The sequence below is a fragment of the Salmo trutta genome, chromosome 2 (assembly GCF_901001165.1).
Source record: "Salmo trutta chromosome 2, fSalTru1.1, whole genome shotgun sequence".
In the NCBI taxonomy this organism is placed as follows: Eukaryota; Metazoa; Chordata; class Actinopteri; order Salmoniformes; family Salmonidae; genus Salmo; species Salmo trutta.
The window spans coordinates 16,650,958-16,675,211 of NC_042958.1; the positions used below are offsets into that span (position 1 = coordinate 16,650,958).

At 43.0% G+C, this 24,254-nt stretch overlaps 1 protein-coding gene across 1 annotated transcript in view; it reads right to left on the reverse strand.

Annotated features, from left to right (window-relative positions):
- The window catches only part of LOC115148849 (golgin subfamily A member 6-like protein 22), a 122,584-nt gene extending 98,414 nt beyond the window's left edge, over positions 1 to 24,170 (reverse strand). The window contains exons 1-4 of the mRNA XM_029691132.1: positions 23,420 to 24,170; positions 21,786 to 21,935; positions 15,593 to 15,724; positions 459 to 520 (exon numbers count right to left, since the gene is read on the reverse strand). Coding sequence (XP_029546992.1) covers positions 459 to 520; positions 15,593 to 15,724; positions 21,786 to 21,935; positions 23,420 to 23,668 — 593 coding nt within the window. The 5' untranslated portion in view covers positions 23,669 to 24,170. The remainder of the gene's footprint in view (positions 1 to 458; positions 521 to 15,592; positions 15,725 to 21,785; positions 21,936 to 23,419) is intronic.
- Between the last annotated feature and the right edge of the window lie 84 nt (positions 24,171 to 24,254).

The following is a 24,254-nucleotide window of genomic DNA, read 5'->3' on the forward strand; positions in this document are numbered from 1 at the left end:
TTAATTCTACATTATATTACCTACTTTTGTTGAAAATATAGTTTTTTAGTTTTTTATTCACAGATAGTTTTTATTATTGGATGAATTAATAACATGTTTAACTAGATAGAGAGACAGAAAGGGAGAGAGGGAACGCAGGAAATGGAGCCGCACTACATTCTGGGTATAATGCAAATCGCTTTGCATATCGCCGTGGGGACAGCCTTGTTGCCGTGGCTCCCCTGGTGTTACAGAACCCCCTATAGACCGACCCCCTCACCAGGTACCAGCCTCATCCCTCAGGTGAAACACAGTCCACTGTGGAGAAGAAATCTCATTTTCTTTTCTAAGAGAAATGATCACAGCAACCCAGGTGGAAAAAAAAGCAACTTCATGTGCTGTTATGTAGACATCTATAGGCATGATAATGCCTTGAGGTGAGTTACGTTGAGAGGTTAGTTTGAGGCTTCCTAACTTACGTATGAGTCGAGGTTTCAATCATCTTCTCCAACGAGCCTGTCCTTAGAGTGACCCCAGAAACCTGTCACATAACAGAGGGGAAAAAACCATGGGGGAAAGAAAGGAAGAAAATTAAGTCCTAGTTAAAGTCTAAAGCTATCCATCAGATTTATAACAGTTATAATGTAAGAGTTATTAACGGGGGCATGGATGGATCAGCAGACTCACATTAGCTCTCTAACGGTCCCACTCAGAAATAGCAAAACATGGACAAGATGAAAGCAGATACTTGATGAAATATGATTATGCTAATAACATTTAGTTATGCATCATTCTCTACGGGGATTAAATCAAAAACGTTGACGCAATCTCTGACATGGAATAGAGTTGAACTGAAAGGAGTTAATTCAGACTAAAAAGGAGAACACACACAAACACTTCAATATCCGTACACACAGAAGTCTTTGATTTTTGCATACAGGGTTCATCCTCTGATCTACTTTGTCCACTACTGTATGTTCACAAGCCCTTAGAATCATCAGAACAGTGAAACACCCAAGAAGACATGGCCTACTCAAAAAGCTGTATGGAAGAATGTGTGGACATTGGACAAATGTTGCCCAAACAAACAAACATAGAAAGCTCCATGGGAAAACACAGTACGTAGACAATAGTCTGACTCTGGACTGAAAAGACTGACGTGCTATACTGTTCAGTACACGTTTCCTCAGTAGATAAAGACATGTCTGCACTTTGATATCTACTGTACAAACAAGGACAATGTAACAATTAGTTTTACAGACCTTCAGACTCTATTCAGTGTGTGTGTGTGTGTGTGTGTGTGTGTGTGTATGTATATATGTGTGTGTTTGTGTATATGTGTGTGTGTACGTAATAGAGGGAGACACTCTCAGCGCTGTCTGGGGGTGGAAGCTGTCGTTGTCGTGCCGACGGTAGAGCTGGTGAAATACGACCCAGCATGCACTCTATCGCCGCGGTGACAGGGGTCGCTCTGGGAAACGGAAATCAATGCTGACGGAAACGACTCACAGGTCAGCAGGGTGTGTGTGCGCGCGTGCGAGTGAGCAAGAAAGAGAGAAATTGCCTAAGTAAGGCTGTGCTTATGCCCCCGCAAAGACACACACACCAACTTGAGAATTTGTGAATTGGTGAACCACACTGAGGGAGTGGATCATATTGGGAAAGGAAAATCCAATCAAATTTTATTTGTCACATGCGCAGAATACAACTGGTGTAGACCGTACCCTGAAATGCTTACTTACAAGCCCTTAACCAACAATGCAGTTTTAACAAAATGAGAGTTAATGAAATATTTATTAAATAAACTACATTTAAAAAAAGTAACACAATAAAATAACGAGGCTATATAGAGGGTACCGGTACCGAGTCAATGTGTGGGGGTACAGGTTAGTCAAGGTAATGTGTACATGTAGGTAGGGGTAAAGTGACTATGCATAGATAATAAACAGCCAGTATTTAAAAAATATATATAACCTTTATTTCACTAGGCAAATGAGTTAAGAACAAATTGTTATTTTACAATGATGATGACCTACCCCGGCCAAACCCTCCCCTAAACCGGACGACGCTGGGCCAATTGTGCGCCGCCCTATGAGACTCCAGATCACGGCCAGTTGTGATACAGCCTGGGATGGAACGAGGGTCTGCAGTGACGCCTCTAGCACTGAGACGCAGTGCCTTAGACCGCTGAGCCACTCGGGAGGAGCAGCAGTGTAGCGGGGGGAGGGTCAATGTAAATAGTCCGAATGGTCATTTGATTAATTGTTCAGCCGTCTTATGTCTTGGGGGTAGAAGCTGTTAACGAGCCTTTTGGACCTAGACTTGTCGCTCTGGTACCGCTTGCCCGGTGGTAGCAGAGAAAACAGTCTATTACTTGGGTGGCTGGAGTCTTTGACAATTTTTTGTGCCTTCCTCTGACACCGCCTAATATAGAGGTCCTGGATGGCAGGAAACTTGGTCCCAGTGATGTACTGGGCCGTAGGCACTACCCTCTGTTGAACCTTACGGTCGGATGCAGAGCATGTTTTGCACTCCTTTTCCTGTAGACCACAATCAACCCCTTTGTCTTGCTCACGTTGAGGGAGAGGTGGTTGTCCTGGCACCACTCTGCCAGGTCTCTGACCTCCTCCCTATAGTCTATAGTCTCATCATTGTTGGTGATCAGCACGCACCCGAGGGGCTCCTGTGTTGAGGATCAGCGTGGCACCGTTGCCTACTCGGCAGCCCGTCAGGAAGTCCAGGATCCAACTACAGAGGGAGGTGTTAATTCCCAGGGTCCTTAGCTTACTGATGAACTTTGTGGGCTCTACGGTGTTGAACGCAAAATGACCAGATAGAGTCCAGTCCATGTCCATTAGGTTAATATTTCATGTATGCTGTACGAGGACTCTGTGTGCTGTTATTCTAATGGATGACTGCTTTTAGGTCACGGCCCAAGAGTAGTATTGTCTTGAGGTAAACAACAAACAAGCAAGCATGAAATATCCTGAAAATCTGAGCTGCATTCAATTGTGTCTTTAAAAAATATTTATTTAAGTGACATTAGCTTTCCTGACCAAACCAAATCATAAACAGATTCTAGTTCACTGCCATTGTAAGGTCTAAAGTGTTTTGTGTGAATGTGTAGGTGTGTGTGTGTGTGTGTGTGTGTGTGTGTTTTCCAACAGAATAAAACATTCACACATTCCCCTTATAATTAAATCCAGTCTCCGACAACGAGATGACCCCACAGACACAGAGGTCAGGGTGTGTGTTTGTGTGTGTACACGCGTGTCTTAGCGCGTGTGTGTGCGTGTTTGCAGGGGGTGTGTGCACCTTTCTGTGCATGTGTGAGCCTTCAGAGGTCAGTGGATTACAGAGCATACTGTGTGTATATGCCTGCCCTGCTCAATAGTAGGAGCTTTGACCCTGTTCCATTATTAAGGTAAGTAGTACACCATGCCAGTGGTTCCCAAACTTTTCTATGGTATGGTCAGATAACATGAAAATAGAGTGGTGGGTTTGGCTTTGAAAAACAGAAGCATATGGAGAAAATCTACCTCATACCAGAGAGAATATTTCTCATACCTACTGTAAAATACAGTGGTGGATCCTTGATGTTATGGGGCTATTTTTGCCAAAAACCTGATTGCCTCTGCCAGATCGCCTCTGCCAGATCGCTGACACTTGGCCACGAGTGGATCTTCCAGCATGACAATGACCCCAAGCACTAATCAAAATCCCAAAAGAAAATGTTTAATTGACCACAAAATCAACATTTTGCAATCTCAGTCTCCAGACTTGAAGCCCATTGAAAACCTGTGGTTTGAATTGAAGAGGGCAGGCCATAAGAGCAGATGAAGGATATCAATGATCTGGAAAGGTTCTGTATGTAGGAATGGTTTAAGATCCTACCCAACGTGTATTATTTGGTAGTATTTATTTTTGACCCCCCATATGGTCTGAACACAATACTAAAGTAGCCATGTAAACAGAGACAGACTGCAAATGTGTTCATGAATGAGAGCGCCAGTCATTTAGATAAATCAGACAGCAATGTAAATGAATAATAAGAAAGAAAACAACATTAGCTGATTAACTATGTATGCATGAGAGAGTGGAGGAGTAATTTACGGGCAGTGGGGCCTCGGTGTCCGGAACAGGTCCCCCGTTCGTGTGTGTGATCCTTCACAGCAGGTCTACGGCTTTATGAAAAGGTATGCAATCTCTGGTAATGAGATGTGTGAAGGTTATGACCAGGGTAAACTCATTTGTTAGAGGGACGGACCGCACAGGGTGTGTGTGCGTGTGTGTGTAAAGCGAACACCACTCCATCATGAAAAAAAGGGCTATGGAGATGAAATACTATTAAAGTAATGGTCAGCAGCGCACACACACACACACACGCAAACGCACACACACACACACACACACATACGCTTGTACAAACGCGCAACATTGACGTCACATCACACAGATTACTTTCCATGATCAGTTTGAATACAAATATATCCCGATGAGACATGGTCCCATCCCTTCCTTCCCTAATCCACTACTGATAGGACACTGGGCTAGATGGGTTTCCTTTCAGAGTCGTGGTCATAAATGATAGGACACTGGGCTAGATGGGTTTCCTTTCAGAGTCGTGGTCATAAATGATAGGACACTGGGCTAGATGGGTTTCCTTTCAGAGTCGTGGTCATAAATGATAGGACACTGGGCTAGATGGGTTTCCTTTCAGAGTCGTGGTCATAAATGATAGGACACTGGGCTAGATGGGTTTCCTTTCAGAGTCGTGGTCATAAATGATAGGACACTGGGCTAGATGGGTTTCCTTTCAGAGTCGTGGTCATAAATGATAGGACACTGGGCTAGATGGGTTTCCTTTCAGAGTCGTGGTCATAAATGATAGGACACTGGGCTAGATGGGTTTCCTTTCAGAGTCGTGGTCATAAATGATAGGAAACTGGGCTAGATGGGTTTCCTTTCAGAGTCGTGGTCATAAATGATAGGACACTGGGCTAGATGGGTTTCCTTTCAGAGTCGTGGTCATAAATGATAGGACACTGGGCTAGATGGGTTTCCTTTCAGAGTCGTGGTCATAAATGATAGGACACTGGGCTAGATGGGTTTCCTTTCAGAGTCGTGGTCATAAATGATAGGACACTGGGCTAGATGGGTTTCCTTTCAGAGTCGTGGTCATAAATGATAGGACACTGGGCTAGATGGGTTTCCTTTCAGAGTCGTGGTCATAAATGATAGGACACTGGGCTAGATGGGTTTCCTTTCAGAGTCGTGGTCATAAATGATAGGACACTGGGCTAGATGGGTTTCCTTTCAGAGTCGTGGTCATAAATGATAGGACACTGGGCTAGATGGGTTTCCTTTCAGAGTCGTGGTCATAAATGATAGGACACTGGGCTAGATGGGTTTCCTTTCAGAGTCGTGGTCATAAATGATAGGAAACTGGGCTAGATGGGTTTCCTTTCAGAGTCGTGGTCATAAATGATAGGACACTGGGCTAGATGGGTTTCCTTTCAGAGTCGTGGTCATAAATGATAGGACACTGGGCTAGATGGGTTTCCTTTCAGAGTCGTGGTCATAAATGATAGGACACTGGGCTAGATGGGTTTCCTTTCAGAGTCGTGGTCATAAATGATAGGACACTGGGCTAGATGGGTTTCCTTTCAGAGTCGTGGTCATAAATGATAGGACACTGGGCTAGATGGGTTTCCTTTCAGAGTCGTGGTCATAAATGATAGGACACTGGGCTAGATGGGTTTCCTTTCAGAGTCGTGGTCATAAATGATAGGACACTGGGCTAGATGGGTTTCCTTTCAGAGTCGTGGTCATAAATGATAGGACACTGGGCTAGATGGGTTTCCTTTCAGAGTCGTGGTCATAAATGATAGGACACTGGGCTAGATGGGTTTCCTTTCAGAGTCGTGGTCATAAATGATAGGACACTGGGCTAGATGGGTTTCCTTTCAGAGTCGTGGTCATAAATGATAGGACACTGGGCTAGATGGGTTTCCTTTCAGAGTCGTGGTCATAAATGATAGGACACTGGGCTAGATGGGTTTCCTTTCAGAGTCGTGGTCATAAATGATAGGACACTGGGCTAGATGGGTTTCCTTTCAGAGTCGTGGTCATAAATGATAGGACACTGGGCTAGATGGGTTTCCTTTCAGAGTCGTGGTCATAAATGATAGGACACTGGGCTAGATGGGTTTCCTTTCAGAGTCGTGGTCATAAATGATAGGACACTGGTGTTACGAACCGGCTCAGGGTTCGCAACAAAAGGGAGACAACGTGGAGACAAGGTGTATCAAAAATATATATTTATTAAATAAAACAACTAAGAAGGTAACAATGGCATGTGTAATCAGTAATCAGTAGTGTAAGTGAGTGTGTTGCATACTTGAATGTAATAATGCAGAGTGTTGAAAGGTGCCAAAGCAAATAACCAAGAAAACCACAAAACTCCCCAACCAATATCAATAAGGGGTCTGCGTGGAGAGAGTCTCCTCAATGAATGGGGAAGAGGTCCATTTATCCTGGGAAACACCTGAGCCCAGGTGTTTCCCCTTCATCTGACGACCCTTCCAACTCCGCCCACCGGCCTCCTAATAAAGAAACAAGAACAAGAGAGAATACGGCAGACAGAGTGGGAGGGTCGTCACACCCCCCCCCATAAAACCGGGGACCAACAAGGACCCCGGAACAACGCACCAGCCTATGCCTCCCAAATTGAAAAGGGGTTACTTGTTCACAGTTCCCTCTGTTACAACCAGCCTCCTCCTCCCTAGACCTCAGCAACCTTTACACAGGAAGCAACTTTTAAGAGGAAAGAAGAAAACGAGACCAGGAGGAAACAGACAGGAACGACAGAACACGACAACACCAAACAACGGTCAGTCACATAAATTTTCAGGAACAGGGCGCACGAGAGAGCGCATCAGCAATCACGTTATCAGTTCCCCGGATATGCCTCACATTTAGATGGAAGGATTGTAAAAATAAACACCATCTCATTATCCTCTGATTAGGACACATCATGGACCTGAAAAAGGTGAGAGGGTTATGGTCGTTGTAGACCACAATAGGTACTACTCCTGACCCAACATACACTTCAAAGTGTTCTAGCGCCCAAATGAGTGCTAGCGCTTCTTTTTCCATGACCGAGTAGTTCAACTGATAACCGTTAAACTTTTTGGAAAAGAAACTAACAGGGCTCTCAACCCCAAATTGACACAGGCCTCTGCGTCTCAAATTTACAAGAGGTTATATGTTCACCTTCCACTTGCCCCAACCAACCTCCTTCTCCCCAGTCCTCAGCAACCTTTATATATAAGGGAAGCAACATTTAAGAGGAAAGGAGAACACAAGACCAGGAGGGAACAGACAGGAAAGTTAGAACATGACAACCCCCAACAATGATCACTCACATAACACTCAGGAACAGGGCACACAAGAGACCACATTAGCTACCAACGCAAACAACATTTCCCAACGATTCATAGTCCTAAACTCATAACGAATACGAGTACAGACTAGAGGATGTAATAAAGTCAAAAATGTCATATGCCCTACTCGTCAGTGGCCCCTGCCAATGGCACAATAACCGTTCAAATTTGCTCACAACTTAGCTGCGCCGACTTGATCAACGCCATCCTCCATCTAAGGAAGAGGAAATTAATCCGGCTTAGTAACTCCGTTTACATTACGGTGGTCCGTTCCATCCGTTTTACTGACCAAGATACAGGGAGAAGCCCAACTAGAGAAAGAAGGCTCTGCTATCTTACTCTGCAGCATGTACCTGACCTCAGCATCCAGACAACGCAGTTTCTCTACAGAGACTCTATAGCACCGCTGACGAATGGGGTCAGCATTTCCAGTGTCAATATCATGCTCTATCAAGTTTGTACGTGTATGTGTCACAGAAAACAACCCTGGAATTTTCCGAATCAGAACAACCAGCTCCTTCCGCCCATCAACAGGTAGCTGAGTGAAAGGGCCATCCAAAATATCCAGTGTCTCAGAATTTTTTAATCTACCCTGCAGTATGCAATCATCGGGACTAGGAACATTTTTTTCCTCATGCACAGACCTAGTATTAACAGAACCAAGGGAAGCAACGTTATCAGCCAAACGAACAGGTTTACCGTCCCCTATAGACACCAACTTTCTCATCAGAACATCCTCTTGGGGAAAATAACCATGTGCGACATCTCCCAACTGTTCCACAGGCACAACTTGGTCACGCAACTCTTCTAATGTGTGGTCCATCCGTGGCGCATTGTTTAGATCGGAGATGAGTACAGACAACGGAATAACAGGGAAAACAGTGAGAGACTTCTTTGTGGTATTCACATTTACCGGAGCAGGGACCATGTCACCATGGCTCATAGACCGCGTCACTGTACCCGCAGAGAACACCGCTGGGAACCTCTGCTCACTCTCATCAGGAATCCCTACAAGTGACGGTTTAGTGGAAACCACTAGAGATGGAAACACGACAGGCCACACACTCTCGCCAGCCAAGTTATTCCCAAGGATAACGTCGATACCCTCAATAGGCAACGAAGGACGCACTCCCACAACAACCTCACCTTTCACCAGTCCACAATCCAACATTAGTCTATGCAATGGAACTGACAGATTGTTCAAACCTATTCCCCTAATTAGAACACTATTCCCAGAATCAGACTCAGCAGAGAAGGGTAACACAGATTCCAACACAAACGATTCCGAGGCACCTGTGTCTCGTAGGATCTTTACTGGCACTAGGTTCTTACTTCCTAACATGGACACAAAACCCTCCGTAACGAAAGGTAAATAGCCTGGGTCAATATGAACTTTCACATGGCCCTGGGCCTGAGACAATGTTTCAGGAGTAAACTGATGTGGAACAGACGCAGCTAACGCCGTCGGCCTAGATTTAACGTTAGCACACGTACTGATTTTACCCCTAGACCTGAGAACCGGACATTCGTTTTTCCAATGACCTGAGCCTTGACAGTAGTGACACTCTTGACCAAAGTCAGTTTTACCACGGGAATCAGGCTCAACCCTAGTTGAATAAAACTCTGCCCGTGAACCAGAGTATCTCTGTGAGCGTGGTTCAAATCTCTCCGAACGCCCCCACTCACTCCAAGTACGGGGTTCTACAAAAACACTTTTGTGAGTCAAAACATATTCGTCTGCCAAAACCGCAGCTTCAGCGACAGTCTTTACTTTGCGTTCGTTAATATACGTCGCTATATAATCAGGGATTGTGTCCTTAAATTGCTCTAGCATAATCAGATCACACAGCCCTTGAAAAGTCATAACCGCAGAGGCGGAACACCAGCGATTAAACTGTGAAGATAATTTTCGCGCAAACTCCACATGAGTGTGCTTATCATCCCTTTCTAAAGTTCTAAATCGTTGGCGGTAAGCCTCAGGAACCAATTCGTAAATCTGTAACACCGCCGTTTTAACCTTATCATAACTGACACTGTCGGCTACACTAAGAGCTGCATATGCTTCCTGAGCTTTACCAGTCAGCACACATTGCAACATCAAAGTGCGATCAGAATCAGGCCAACTCCTAGCGTTAGCAACACGCTCAAACAACAAAAAGAATGTCTCAGGATCCCTTTCATTAAACTGAGGCAACAACCGTAAATTCCCAACAATGTCAAATGTGTCCGGGGCATGACCAACAGAGGAACGATTCCTAAGTAATTCTGGGTCACCTTCCCAGAGCAAACTCTCTCCTGAGAGCTTTCCTTCCCTAACCAACTCTAGTCGCTCTTGTTGCAGCTTGATTTTAGCACGCTCGATATCCTGTTTAAATTCCAATTCCTTTTCATATTTTAACTGATCAGCAGCCAATTCCTTTTCATGTTTCAACCGATCTGCACGCTCCATATCTTGTTTAAATTCCAATTCCTTTTCATATTTCAACCGATCTGCACGCTCCATATCCTGTTTAAATTCCAATTCCTTTTCATATTTCAACCGATCTGCACGCTCCATATCCTGTTTAAATTCCAATTCCTTTTCATATTTTAACTGATCAGCAGCCAATTCCTTTTCATATTTTACACGATCGTACTCTAGCTTCTCACGATCGTGCTCTTGCTGTAACAGAAGCAGCTCTTTCTGCTGTTCAAAAAGAAGATTACTAGGACTAACCGATGGAGCGGTAATTGTGACATATCGGGGAGACGGCGAGTCCTCAGCAAAGGCTGCCCCAGTGGTAACGTCAAGAATACCACTCTCCATCAGATTGGCCTTCAATATTAACCTAATGGAATTTTTTAGACGTTTATCACTAATTTCAATTTTGTAGTGTTCAGCAACCTTCAACAGCTGTTCTTTAGTACATAAGTCTAACAGTTCCTCTGATGGAAAGCGAATGAACTCGTCTACATTAGACGCCATAGTCAGAGAGAGAGAGGAAAGGGAGAAAAAAAAATCTCACTCAACCCCTCTGAGCACACCAGACCACAACAAGAGAAAAACCAATCACACTGATACCACAGAAAAGAGATGAGATATGGAGCTTCCCCAAAACCTACAATAACTCAACCCTAGTCTTCATGCAGATTTGCGGTGGGTAATTATGCACTGTAGCCCGCTGGCGAGGAAGTAACCCCCCAGCACGCTGGTAGATTCCACCAAGCCACGGATGTGCTCCCGAGACAACTGCTCAGTCCACAGACACCACACAAAAATAACAAACATTAACAATGCCCAACATATTCCAAAATGAAACACGTCGCTAAGCCTATCAGGGGAAAAAGACTATAGCTCCAGGTAGTAAGTTTCACTACCCTATCCAAATCTCCCACCGAGGTACACAGCTGATTCTACTCACCTCAGACCAATGTTCCAACAGCGAGTACAACAAGTGTTTCCAGGCTGGGCAGAGGCCTGAAAACTAACCAATGTACTCTCTCCAACGCAGCACACAAACAAAACAACCAAAGGCAACCAGTACTGAGCACCAAACTCAAACTAACAAACAAAGCACCTCAAGTTAACATACCTCCACGTTTTCTCCCAAACACAAGTTCAAGATCCCGGATGAGCTCCCACTTGTTACGAACCGGCTCAGGGTTCGCAACAAAAGGGAGACAACGTGGAGACAAGGTGTATCAAAAATATATATTTATTAAATAAAACAACTAAGAAGGTAACAATGGCATGTGTAATCAGTAATCAGTAGTGTAAGTGAGTGTGTTGCATACTTGAATGTAATAATGCAGAGTGTTGAAAGGTGCCAAAGCAAATAACCAAGAAAACCACAAAACTCCCCAACCAATATCAATAAGGGGTCTGCGTGGAGAGAGTCTCCTCAATGAATGGGGAAGAGGTCCATTTATCCTGGGAAACACCTGAGCCCAGGTGTTTCCCCTTCATCTGACGACCCTTCCAACTCCGCCCACCGGCCTCCTAATAAAGAAACAAGAACAAGAGAGAATACGGCAGACAGAGTGGGAGGGTCGTCACACTGGGCTAGATGGGTTTCCTTTCAGAGTCGTGGTCATAAATGATAGGACACTGGGCTAGATGGGTTTCCTTTCAGAGTCGTGGTCATAAATGATAGGAAACTGGGCTAGATGGGTTTCCTTTCAGAGTCGTGGTCATAAATGATAGGACACTGGGCTAGATGGGTTTCCTTTCAGAGTCGTGGTCATAAATGATAGGACACTGGGCTAGATGGGTTTCCTTTCAGAGTCGTGGTAATAAATGATAGGACACTGGGCTAGATGGGTTTCCTTTCAGAGTCGTGGTCATAAATGATAGGACACTGGGCTAGATGGGTTTCCTTTCAGAGTCGTGGTCATAAATGATAGGACACTGGGCTAGATGGGTTTCCTTTCAGAGTCGTGGTCATAAATGATAGGACACTGGGCTAGATGGGTTTCCTTTCAGAGTCGTGGTCATAAATGATAGGACACTGGGCTAGATGGGTTTCCTTTCAGAGTCGTGGTCATAAATGATAGGACACTGGGCTAGATGGGTTTCCTTTCAGAGTCGTGGTCATAAATGATAGGACACTGGGCTAGATGGGTTTCCTTTCAGAGTCGTGGTCATAAATGATAGGACACTGGGCTAGATGGGTTTCCTTTCAGAGTCGTGGTCATAAATGATAGGACACTGGGCTAGATGGGTTTCCTTTCAGAGTCGTGGTCATAAATGATAGGACACTGGGCTAGATGGGTTTCCTTTCAGAGTCGTGGTCATAAATGATAGGACACTGGGCTAGATGGGTTTCCTTTCAGAGTCGTGGTCATAAATGATAGGACACTGGGCTAGATGGGTTTCCTTTCAGAGTCGTGGTCATAAATGATAGGACACTGGGCTAGATGGGTTTCCTTTCAGAGTCGTGGTCATAAATGATAGGACACTGGGCTAGATGGGTTTCCTTTCAGAGTCGTGGTCATAAATGATAGGACACTGGGCTAGATGGGTTTCCTTTCAGAGTCGTGGTCATAAATGATAGGACACTGGGCTAGATGGGTTTCCTTTCAGAGTCGTGGTCATAAATGATAGGATACTGGGCTAGATGGGTTTCCTTTCAGAGTCGTGGTCATAAATGATAGGACACTGGGCTAGATGGGTTTCCTTTCAGAGTCGTGGTCATAAATGATAGGATACTGGGCTAGATGGGTTTCCTTTCAGAGTCGTGGTCATAAATGATAGGAAACTGGGCTAGATGGGTTTCCTTTCAGAGTCGTGGTCATAAATGATAGGACACTGGGCTAGATGGGTTTCCTTTCAGAGTCGTGGTCATAAATGATAGGATACTGGGCTAGATGGGTTTCCTTTCAGAGTCGTGGTCATAAATGATAGGAAACTGGGCTAGATGGGTTTCCTTTCAGAGTCGTGGTCATAAATGATAGGACACTGGGCTAGATGGGTTTCCTTTCAGAGTCGTGGTCATAAATGATAGGACACTGGGCTAGATGGGTTTCCTTTCAGAGTCGTGGTCATAAATGATAGGACACTGGGCTAGATGGGTTTCCTTTCAGAGTCGTGGTCATAAATGATAGGACACTGGGCTAGATGGGTTTCCTTTCAGAGTCGTGGTCATAAATGGAAAGAACCAAGGGAAGTAAGAAACTATTCAATACTGTCGAGAAGGGGGGAGAAAGGATATCAACAGTTCCAAGATAGGAAAAAATAAACAATGGAGGAAAAGAACAAGGGGGGAAAAGGAGTTTGAGGCTGAAAGTGGCCAGTCAAGGTCAGAGAAGCAATTAAGTCCCAAATCAGGTCAGACGTTTCTAGACCTTTGTCCTCTAATGCTGCTCCTTCCATCCTCCTCTCTCTGTGTTCCCTCCTTCCTCCACGCTATCCTCCTCCTTCTCTCCTCTCTGTGTTCTCTCCTTCCCCTACTCTGTCCTCCTCCTCTCTTCCCACTCTGTCCTCCACCTCTCTTCCCTCTCTCCACCCTCTCCTTCCCCATCTGTCCTCCTTCATACCTCCTCCCTCTCCCTACCCTCTCCTTCCCCCAATCCGTCCTCCTTCATATCTTCTCCCTCTCCTTCCCTTTCTCCACCCTCTCCTTGCCCCACTCTGTCCTCCTTCATACCTCCTCTTCTCAATCCTCATCTTTTTCCCCTTCCTCCCTCCTGTAAGAAAATAGCCCTCTCTTTACACACTCATCCCATCTTTGGCTTTGTTTTAAGATGGAGAGGTGGAATCAATGTGGCATGGAAGAAAATAAAGGAGAGGCCAACATGAATCATCAAATTATGTAGAGGGGATTGAAAAATAAAACATGATGATTGCAGGAAGTAGCCAGTCTTATTTACACAACCTGGATGTATTTGTCCTGTAAGAAAAAACTAGACAAAAACCCAATACATGGTTCTATTTGTAGTTTGGTAAAGTCATTTTCATCAGTCATTTCAATAGGTTGTTACATGTTCATAACCATTTCCAGAATACACTCAACTGAATGTAGCCTTATCACTGAAACAAACAAATTCCTGCAATGTTTCTAGAATCCCTTTTGTAAAATCTCCCGTGGAGAAGTATAGCTCAACGCAGGGCTAGCGTTTTCCCTTCTACTCTGTGAGAAGGGAACGCTCTCTGTGTCCATCCCGTCCTGATATATGAACAGAGGTTTATAAGGGCAGGCCAGTACATATGTAAGTTGGGCCTTATGGTTGACCTTACAAAGCACTTAGTCCCCCCCAACCCTAGCCAGAGTAATGCTGCCTGGCCTGCTACAACCCATTTATTCACCTAACCACCGTCAAGACCACATCAATCAGCATTAGGAACCCTCTGTCTTTCTCGCTATCGCTCATTAGTTCATTCTGTCTCTCGCTCTCTCTGCGTAGCTCGTTCATTTGTTCATTCTCTCTCTGACTGCAGTGTCCATTTCACCCCCTCTGTCTCTTTCTTTGTCAGCAAATCTCTCTCTCTTTCTTTGTTAATTGTCTATCCCCATCTCTCTCTTTTTTCCTCCTTACAGATATAGAGTGGTCCCTGAGCCCTAACCTTTTATTGGCACCTCTATTGATTTTAATTAGTCTAATTAGTTCATTATTGCAGGGTTCAGGGAGGCCATCCATTACAGACCATCCCAGAGTTAATATGCTAATGATTCCGATCAATTATCACTCAAAGCTAAAGTCATTAACAACCGTATTAGCATAATCAACGATCGCAACCCCATGACCCCTTTTGTTCTCTCTCTCTCTCTCTCTCTCTCTCTCTCTCTCTCTCTCTCTCTCTCTCTCTCTCTCTCTCTCTCTCTCTCCCTCTCTCCCTCTCTCCCTCTCTCCCTCTCTCCCTCCCTCCACCTATGGAATCTACAGAGGTTAGTAATTTCTATGGCTGATGTCTACAAGCCATATGGCTGTCACAGGGTTTGACAGATGCAGAAGAGACAGAAAACCTCTGGGATAGGGTGTACTCTCTCCCTCGCTCTCTCTCTTCCTCCCTCCCTCCACCTATGGAATCTACAGAGGTTAGTCATTTCTATGGCTGATGTCTACAAGCCATATGGCTGTCACAGGGTTTGACAGATGCAGAAGAGACAGAAAACCTCTGGGATAGGGTGTCCTCTCTCCGGTCATCCAAGGACCCAAGCTGGAGAAATGCTTTTCCTCAGAAAGAGGAGATGGGAAAGGAATAGGTTAAGAATGGTGGAGAAGAGCAGTACAAACTTGCCTCTAGACAGTCATCTAAGGTCAGTTTAGTATTTTCCTCCCTAATTGTTGAGGTTAGGATTAGGGGTGATTCTAGTTTTAGGCCTAAGGGGAACTGCTACCCTAAAGGCATGGGATGGGATAGGACTAGGATGGTCATTCTGGGGTGGGAAAGTGGGAGTGATCAGTGGACAGAATGAACGGATCAAAGAGGGATCGACTGATCCCTAATGATCTGTTCCAATCTCTACTGATCTCCCCTGATCCCTCAGTGATCTGAACTGTCCTTTACTGCCCCCAGGGCCAGAGCCAAGCAGAGGGAATTAACATTCACACACGATGCTTAGGGAGAAAAATTAGCTTTGATAAGACTATTTGTTTATATGGAGGGAGTTAGGGTGGAGGGACAAAGATTGAGAGACAAACAGGGAAGAAGACAGCTAGGAGAGAGAGAGACGAATATTATGACTTACGACCAAGGTGTGTTGGTGTCTCGCTTGTTGGATGAAGTTTGTGAGGGAGTCCATGTCAGTCTTCAGGTCCTGGTTCTCAGAGCGCAGACTACACACACTCTCCTCCAGAACCCTCCTCTGCTGCTCCAGATCCTGACAAAACCACATAAAGAAGTACACTTCATCCACCGGATCATATGATAATGATATGCTAATGCTTTCTTCTACAAATAGGCAATACAAACTCGAGCACAGAAAATAGGCTGCTTCAGTAATTCACTGAAGTATGGAGAGAGTGGATTGATGTGTAGCAGCTCATTTAAAAAACACCACAGGACAGAAAACTCTGTTAAAACCATTAGAACACAACATTACTGCTACTTAAATGAGAAAATATATTACAACCATTCAATCAGGCATTGCCTCTCATATTACACTGCTCATTGCATAGTTTACATTGTAGACTAGCACATAAGTAGCTCTAAATGCTCAGCAATCGGTTTAATTTCCAATTATGGACATCAGTAGAGGGATGCCTACCCAACAGGCAGGGGACAAGTGTGTAATATTCTGTTTGGCACAGTTCATTCCTTACTGACAATCTAATTGACCACCGGATCCACTCTACAGAGACTAGAGAACATCAACAGAACTTTATACCTCGCCGAATGACTCGAAATCTAGTTACCTGACTAATAAACCAGAATAAATGTGAATAATGCTGTATTATTTGCTGCATTGTAATTGTTAGGTTACTACACATGCTGTTGTAAGTTGTATAACTATACACTTTTAAGTAAGGACTGGTATCGTTCCTGGAATATAAGCACTTTATTAAAATGATCTAAATAGTATGTTAGTATGCTGGGATGACAGAACAAATGGACCTGAAACAGAGAACAGAAGTCTGTACTAGTCCATAGCCAGACAAAGGCAAGGGGATAGAAGATGGACTTCTTATTGGATGGACACTAGTCTGGGATCATTCTAAAACATGCATTTTGGGGTGAGAATTCAGCCAATTACATTTTGATTTGATGTACAAGAGCCCTTAAGACAGGTGTATATTCATCCATATTGTTTCTGTATTTATTAGACAATCAGTGAAGGGCTAGATGTCTTCACAACTCAACAACAAAAACAACAGATCTATGGAAACACAGTCTGTCATTGTCAATGGAGTTAGTTTACCCCTCAAGAAACAGCACCAACACAAATACACTGAAGTGAACCATTCAATATATGGTTATTCATTAATAACTAAAACATATAGATCAGCTATGTGCATGCTAAACAGAGGTCACTAGAAACATAATGAGAGATAGTATTCATATTTAATGGATCAAGGATTTAGGCCCACACACATGATCAGGGGTTATGAAGGTTACGATCTCTGTCTTACAACACACTGCTAGCCCTACTGCTCTCTGAAAAGATCCTTCAATCATTCCTGAGAAGGAACCACATATCTTTGATTCATTTTCTACAAGGGCAAATCACATTTTCACTAATTAGAGATAAAAGGACAAAGGAAAAAAATTATACATTTGAAAAGGAAAACGGATACAAAGAATTACATCTCTCTGACCTCAGAGTTCTATAAAAACGGCGCCGTCTGACCACTTGACCTTTCCTGTAATGCTTGGTAAGTGATGTGTGTGATAGAATAATATAACGTGATTAGTGTTGTGTATGTAAAACTCTCTCAGGAGACCAGAACGATAATGTATGGTATTCTAGAACACCACAACATATACAATACCATAAGGTCACTATGGTGACCATCTTGTTTATACAATCTATTCAACAACAAAAAAGCCTTGAGAAGAAACCACATGTATTCAGCTTTTTACATCTGATAGCTAAAGCATATTATATAACCTATTAAATCACAGAGAATAATGCCCTATTGGAGTCTTAAGGAAATGGATTAACCAGGAGAAAGGCAAGCATATTGAACTTCTCAACCTGTGAATTATAATTAGGATACTATTGCTTATTATGAATGGTATTGTGAAGCTTTTTACCTGAAGGCTCAAAGTTTGGTATTATTCTCTGCCTGTCTGGGGGCCTTGAATGAAGCTTCTATGGTCACAAAGACATGTATCTCAGCCTCATACTCTCATAATTATATTGTTACATTTCTCTATTGGGCTGTTTTGTTAAGAATAAAGGCCTTTCTCAACAACTGTTTTGCAATCTTTTCGTCTGAATTCCCCAAAAATACAGATTCAGATTTTGGCACACTAAACCATACACACCAAGTCCGATGCACATACATGTGCATAACGTCACCAACGCTGCTGCGGTCATTCTCAGTGGCAATATGTTGTTCAAAGTGACCTAGAGAGGATGCAGTAATGAGAGAAAGATCCTATAGCCTACTACCGGAAACATAATATGCTACTGAAAATATTAGGATAGGCTATTCATCCTATAGGATGAATCATGAAAGGAGCTTGGCTACGTTTTATTTAGTTGCACCCCATTTAATGAGAGGAAACGGAAAACTGGCACGTTGTCATTGCTCGCACATACAGTATGCTGCTGACCATCAGGATGCTTGCTACCTACAGTTATCTTTCTATCTGATTAAAGAGATTAAGTCCAGACAGGTTGGGCCTATTTTAGGCAACTTTCTGAATGGACATAGAGAATTAGCGAACTCGTACACGCACACCCACCCACCTAAAAGGACCCATTATGAATTAAAGAGGCCTGCAGCACATCTCACTCAGACACAAAATCACATTTCTCCTTTCCCAAAAATGTATTAAACACCTTGCCTTAGCTTCACATCCTTTCTGTAGGATATCAAAAATGAGACTACATTATAGGACAATGCTAAATTAATAGCCTACTGTATCATAAATTGACAAGTAAAGTTTCAAGGGGGAGATATAGAGACAGCTGTGATATAGGCTATATGAATCTAAAATTGACAACCATTAGAAAATAGAAAAACATGCACGCAACCTGTCCAGAGCCTAATTATCAGCCGTTGACCAATTTTAGGAAAGCAATTGGTGGTTATGTTGACACTACATTTGAATTTGAGTGCTTTATCTAAATCTGTGCAACCACTTACTGATAAGGGTCAGCTCCGATGGAATGTTTCATGGTTGTTTACAGCACAAGTGGTCGCTTAGATTCACTTTAGCACTCCTATAATACACAGCCTAATAGAGGGGTCTCCAACGTTTTCTAGCATGAGAGTTACTTAAAAAAAACAAATAAAATGTTGTGATATACAGTTGAAGTGGGAAGTTTACATACACCTTAGCCAAATACATTTAAACTCAGTTTTTCACAATTCCTGACATTTAATCCTAGTAAAAATTCCCTGACTTAGGTCTATTTTAAGAATGTGAACTTTCAGAATAATAGTAGAGAGAATTATTAATTTCAGCTTTTATTTCTTTCATCACATTCCCAGGGGGTCAAAATTTTACATACACTCAATTAGTATTTGGTAGCATTGCCTTTAAATTGTTTAACTTGGGTCAAACATTTCAGGTAGCCTTCCACAAGCTTCCCACAATAAGTTGGGTGGTTTTTGGCCCATTCCTCCTGACAGAGCTGGTGTAACTGAGTCAGGTTTGTAAGCCTCCTTGCTCACACACGCTTTTTCAGTTCTGCCCACAAATTTTCTATAGGATTGAGGTCAGGGCTTTGTGATGGCCACTCCAATACCTTGACTTTGTTGTCCTTAAGCCATTTTGCCACAACTTCAGAAGTATGCTTGGGTTATTGTCCATATGGAAGACCCATTTGCGACCAAGCTTTAACTTCCTGAACGATGTCTTGAGATGTTGCTTCAATATATCCACATCATTTTCCTGCCTCATGATGCCATCTATTTTGTGAAGTGCACCAGTCCCTCCTGCAGCAAAGCAGCCACACAACATGATGCTGCCACCCCCGTGCTTCACGGTTGGGATGGAGTTCTTCGGCTTGCAAGCCTCCCCCTTTTTCCTCCAAACATAACAATGGTCATTATGGCCAAACAGTTCTATTTTTGTTTCATCAGACCAGAGGACATTTCTCCAAAAAGTACACTCTTTGTCCCCATGTGCAGTTGCAAACCATAGTCTGGCTTTTTTATGGCGGTTTTGGAGCAGTGGCTTCTTCCTTGCTGAGCGGCCTTTCAGGTTATATCAATATTGGACTCATTTTACTGTGGATGTAGATACTTTTGTACCTGTTTCCTCCAGCATCTTCACAAGGTCCTTTGCTGTTGTTCTGGGATTTATTTGCACTTTTCGCACCAAAGTACATTCATCTCTAGGAGATAGAATGCGTCTCATTCCTGAGCGGTATGACGGCTGCGTGGTCCCTTGGTGTTTATGCTTGCGTACTATTGTTTGTACAGATGAACGTGGTACCTTCAGGCATTTGGAAATTGCTCCCAAGGATGAACCAGACTTGTGGAGGTCTACAATTTTTTTTCTGAGGTCTTGGCTGATTTATTTTAATTTTCCCATGATGTCAAGAAAAGAGGCACTGAGTTTGAAGGTAAGCTTTGAAATACATCCACAGGTACACCTCCAATTGACTCAAATGATGTCAATTAGCCTATCAGAAGCTTATAAAGCCATTAGATTATTTTCTGGAATTTTCCAAGCTGTTTAAAGGCACAGTCAACTTAGTGTATGTAAACTTCTGACCCACTGGAATTGTGATACAGTGAATATAACTGAAATAATCTGTCTGTAAACAATTGTTGTAACAATTACTTGCGTCATGCACAAATTAGATGTCCTAACCGACTTGCCCAAACTATAGTTTGTTAACAAGACATTTGTGGAGTGGTTGAAAAACATGTTTTAATGACTCCAACCTAGGTGTATGTAAACTTCCGACTTCAACTGTACTCCTTTTTTTCTAGCTTTCAAATAGGCTCATTCTTCTCTTCTGTGGGTCCTTAGTGTAGAAGAGAAAGTAGCGCACTGTTTTCTGTAAATATACATTACCAGTCAAAAGTTTGGACACACCTACTCATTCAAGGGTTTTTCTTTATTTTTACACTTTTCTACATTGTAGAATAATAGTAAAGACATCAAAACTATGAAATAACACATATGGAATCATGTAGTAGCGAAAAAAAGTGTTAAACAAATCAAAATATATTATGTCGTTTTTCACTCTCAAAATTACAACTGTTCATAGAAACAACAAAATTGGATGTTCTGAGTCCATGCCAATGCTTAAATAACAACAGAATACTCTTTTTTTTTTAGGTCTGGAAGAAAACTAATACATTTAGATTTGAGTGTAATTCCCCTTTAATTGTGCATCTGGCCCTTTAATTGCACATCTAGCGAGTGAGGAATGTGCCATCTAATGTGCTGGTCTAGTGATGGTTCTGTACTGCTGCTGCTCATTTCATGGTAAACAGCCCAACACTCATAACCGCTAAGGTTACCTGCAGCCCTAATGAACAGCAATGTAGACTGAAACTTATTTCGAGCAATTTTTACAAACTAATAGGCCTAGGCCTATTGGAGGAGAGAAGCATCAATCCATCCTCTTGCTTGCTGAATGGCTATAAAAAAGGCTACAGCGTTGGCAATGAACTAGAGAGGAAGTTTGAATGGCGAGAGTGACGTGTAGCTCTGGTGTGAGCTCATTGGCTAAATTGATACATTGCTGCACTGATGCATTGCAAATGTAAAAAACAGGCGGAGAGAAATGTATTCATTAATTCACACAACAAACCCACAGACCTGTCAGTGGCAGTGTGCGGCCTGCCACTGGCAATGTCCCATATAACAACTTCTATTGGTCAACAGCTTATTTTCACATGCAGAAATATGCAAAAATCAAACCTGTTCCTGAATAAATAACTGACGGATTGCGGCAGGACAATATTGAGCAATTGGTTTAAACGGCGTCATAAACAAGACGTGCTCGTACTTATTTTTTTCTTCCAAATTATTTGGATGAAAATAACAGACTTTGTGAGAACGGGCCTTAAATGATCATGCTCTTTATGTTGTCGTTGATTAGCCCTTGAATATCTCTAGCATTCTGCCATGATTAGATTCCAACAATGGGGCTGTGTAAAACTACATTCACATATGAAATCTATAGGAAGGCAAGCCCACGGCCACTCACAAGCCAGCTGAAGGCAAAAGCATGCAAAAGCAAAGCAGGGATGGAGGGAGGGCAACGTAGGCCTAACACAAAGGAAGAAAATAGACATGAGGCTTACATGAATGATTTGATCAGAGGTGTGTAGCTTGGCCTCTATGGTGCAGACTCTGTTGTTGGCCTCTGTTTCCAGGTCCTCCACTGTCTGGACCAGCACTTGGTTCTGGTCACCCAAGTCGTTCACATAGGACTGGAGGATACGGACCTTCATCTACAAACACAACAACAACAGAATAACAGATGTGATAACTACATGTGATGCTGTGTGTCTCTGTGAACAACAGATAAGTAGCCTAGACACAATGTTGTGTGTCTTTGTAAAGCACAGATAAGTAGCAGACATGTTGCATTGCGTGTGTTTATGAATGGTTTTAAATTGCACTCCCAATATAGCAACATACTGTTCATACATGAATGATGTTTCATCATAAAAGGCATTTTCAACAACAGAACATACACAAAAGTTGAAGACAAGAAGACCTCTTGACGTCAACAACTGCTTTTGTGTGTTATGTTGGTAGTAATGTATTTTCTAAAGGTGCACAGTAGCCCTTGAATTGACAGACAATCTAGACTCTAGAGAGATGCTGGTGTACTTACTACTGTTTATATGTAGGCCAGGCCTGGGTCTAGGTCTCAGCCTCACGTCATTCTCTCAATCTAATTCTTCTCAAGTATCTTACAATGTTGTTATAAATAGACTACGTTATAAATATGTTATGCCTGTGTAGTGGACGTGAGATGGCCTCATGGTTTTGTGATGAGGTTTCCCTGCCTGCGACATCAAAATCAGTGTCACCACGCTCACATGATGCATAGGCTTTAGCTCAGCAGCTAACACAGTCTTGCAGCACGTAGATGACCCAGGTTGAAACCTAGTCAGTCACATATACGGCCTAGGCTTACATTTGGAGAGCAGGAGGTTGAAGAGTGACTGTCCACGTCATCCTTGGGTTATGGCTAACCTTGTTAGATATCTCCAGTACTGGACCAATTGACCAAAGTCCATCTTTGAAACCTTGTTACATTTCCTTTGATGTACAGCCCCCTGACTTACAGGCTGTGTCTAAATGATCTCACATGACAAGCCCTGACGATTAGAATGCTTTTAAACAAGGCTGCCGGTCCACGTCTCTGTTTCAGCTGCTCAGATGGACGACTAATGTAATTTACCACCTGTTACAAGTGCTGTGGCTTCATAAAACCAGCTCTGTGCTTCCCTCTGTTATTTGTCTAGCAATAATCATCATGATTGTGCTCACTGACTGTAGATATTGTTTTGTTCTTTTTTATTTGTCACAATTGGTTACAGAGAAGGAGTAGGCATATGCAGAGGACAGAGAGCTAACGTTAATACAGTAACTTGAGTGGCCTTGTCCAAGTGGCTACCTGGCTTTGATGCCAGCTTGCTCGAATGTTTTGTGAATTGATATAACACCATATATTGTAGCAGTTGAGAGTGGGTCACACGGTCTTAAACTGGCAGCAACCATGCCTGAGGGTGGGGTTACGGTTTAGGTTATTTATGGAATTAGGTTAAGGTGAGAAAATTGTTAGGGTTAGCTAAAATGCAAGACATTTTTTTACGTCAATTTGACATAAACGGTATCCCATCTAGCTATGACCATAATGAAGACATGATGATAGAAAATGACCTGCTGTGGAATTAAGTGACACTTCACCAGGTTCACCTACCTGTAAAATGTCCTCATTTGTGCCCCCTCTTGTGTCAAACTCTAGGCGTCTCAACCTCTCCTCATACAGCCCCTTAAACTCATCCAGGAGGTGTTTCATGTTCTTGGTAACAGGACAGTGAATGATCCCACCACAATGATCAGCATCAACTCTTGACGTCGAGTTGTTCTGCTGTGGCTTGTCACTTTTGTGACCAGACCCCTGTGATTTTTCCCCGGACAGAGTGGACTTTTTGCTCTTATAATCCATTTTGCTAGTTCGTCTCACTAAAAACTGAACTGTCTTTTTGGTTAACTTGCTAAAACATTACTCAAATGACCTCACAGGTATTCGTTATCTAACGTTAGCTTGCTAGCTATCATGCTTTGTTTATCATCACTGAGACTTGCTCTCTTCTTGTTTCGGTCTGTTGTATCGATAACTATGCTGTATAATGACAAACAAAACTCTACTGTCAACACTGGCTTATAGACATGGTTTTTAAAAAAATATTATACTTTCCATGTGTATCGTTAAAAAGTAAAAGTGATTGGAGAAAAGTTGGTTGTTAGGTCGGTAACTACAACCATCAGTTTCCAGTTTTGACGTGTGCGAGAAGAGCTTGCAATAGCTAGTAGACCGCCCTTTGAAGGGATACGATTGGCTCAAGCAGCTTTCCGTCTGCAAATGTGCAGTGTTGATTGATCGAGATACTGTAACGTCATCGTCGATTGAGCTAAGTCAAGGTATCTTCCCTCGTGGACTTTATGCGGTTGTTACCCGCCGTGATTTTAATATTTACCTCGCTGTTGCATTACACGTTTGTTCAATTTCAATTAAAGGGGCTTTATTGGCT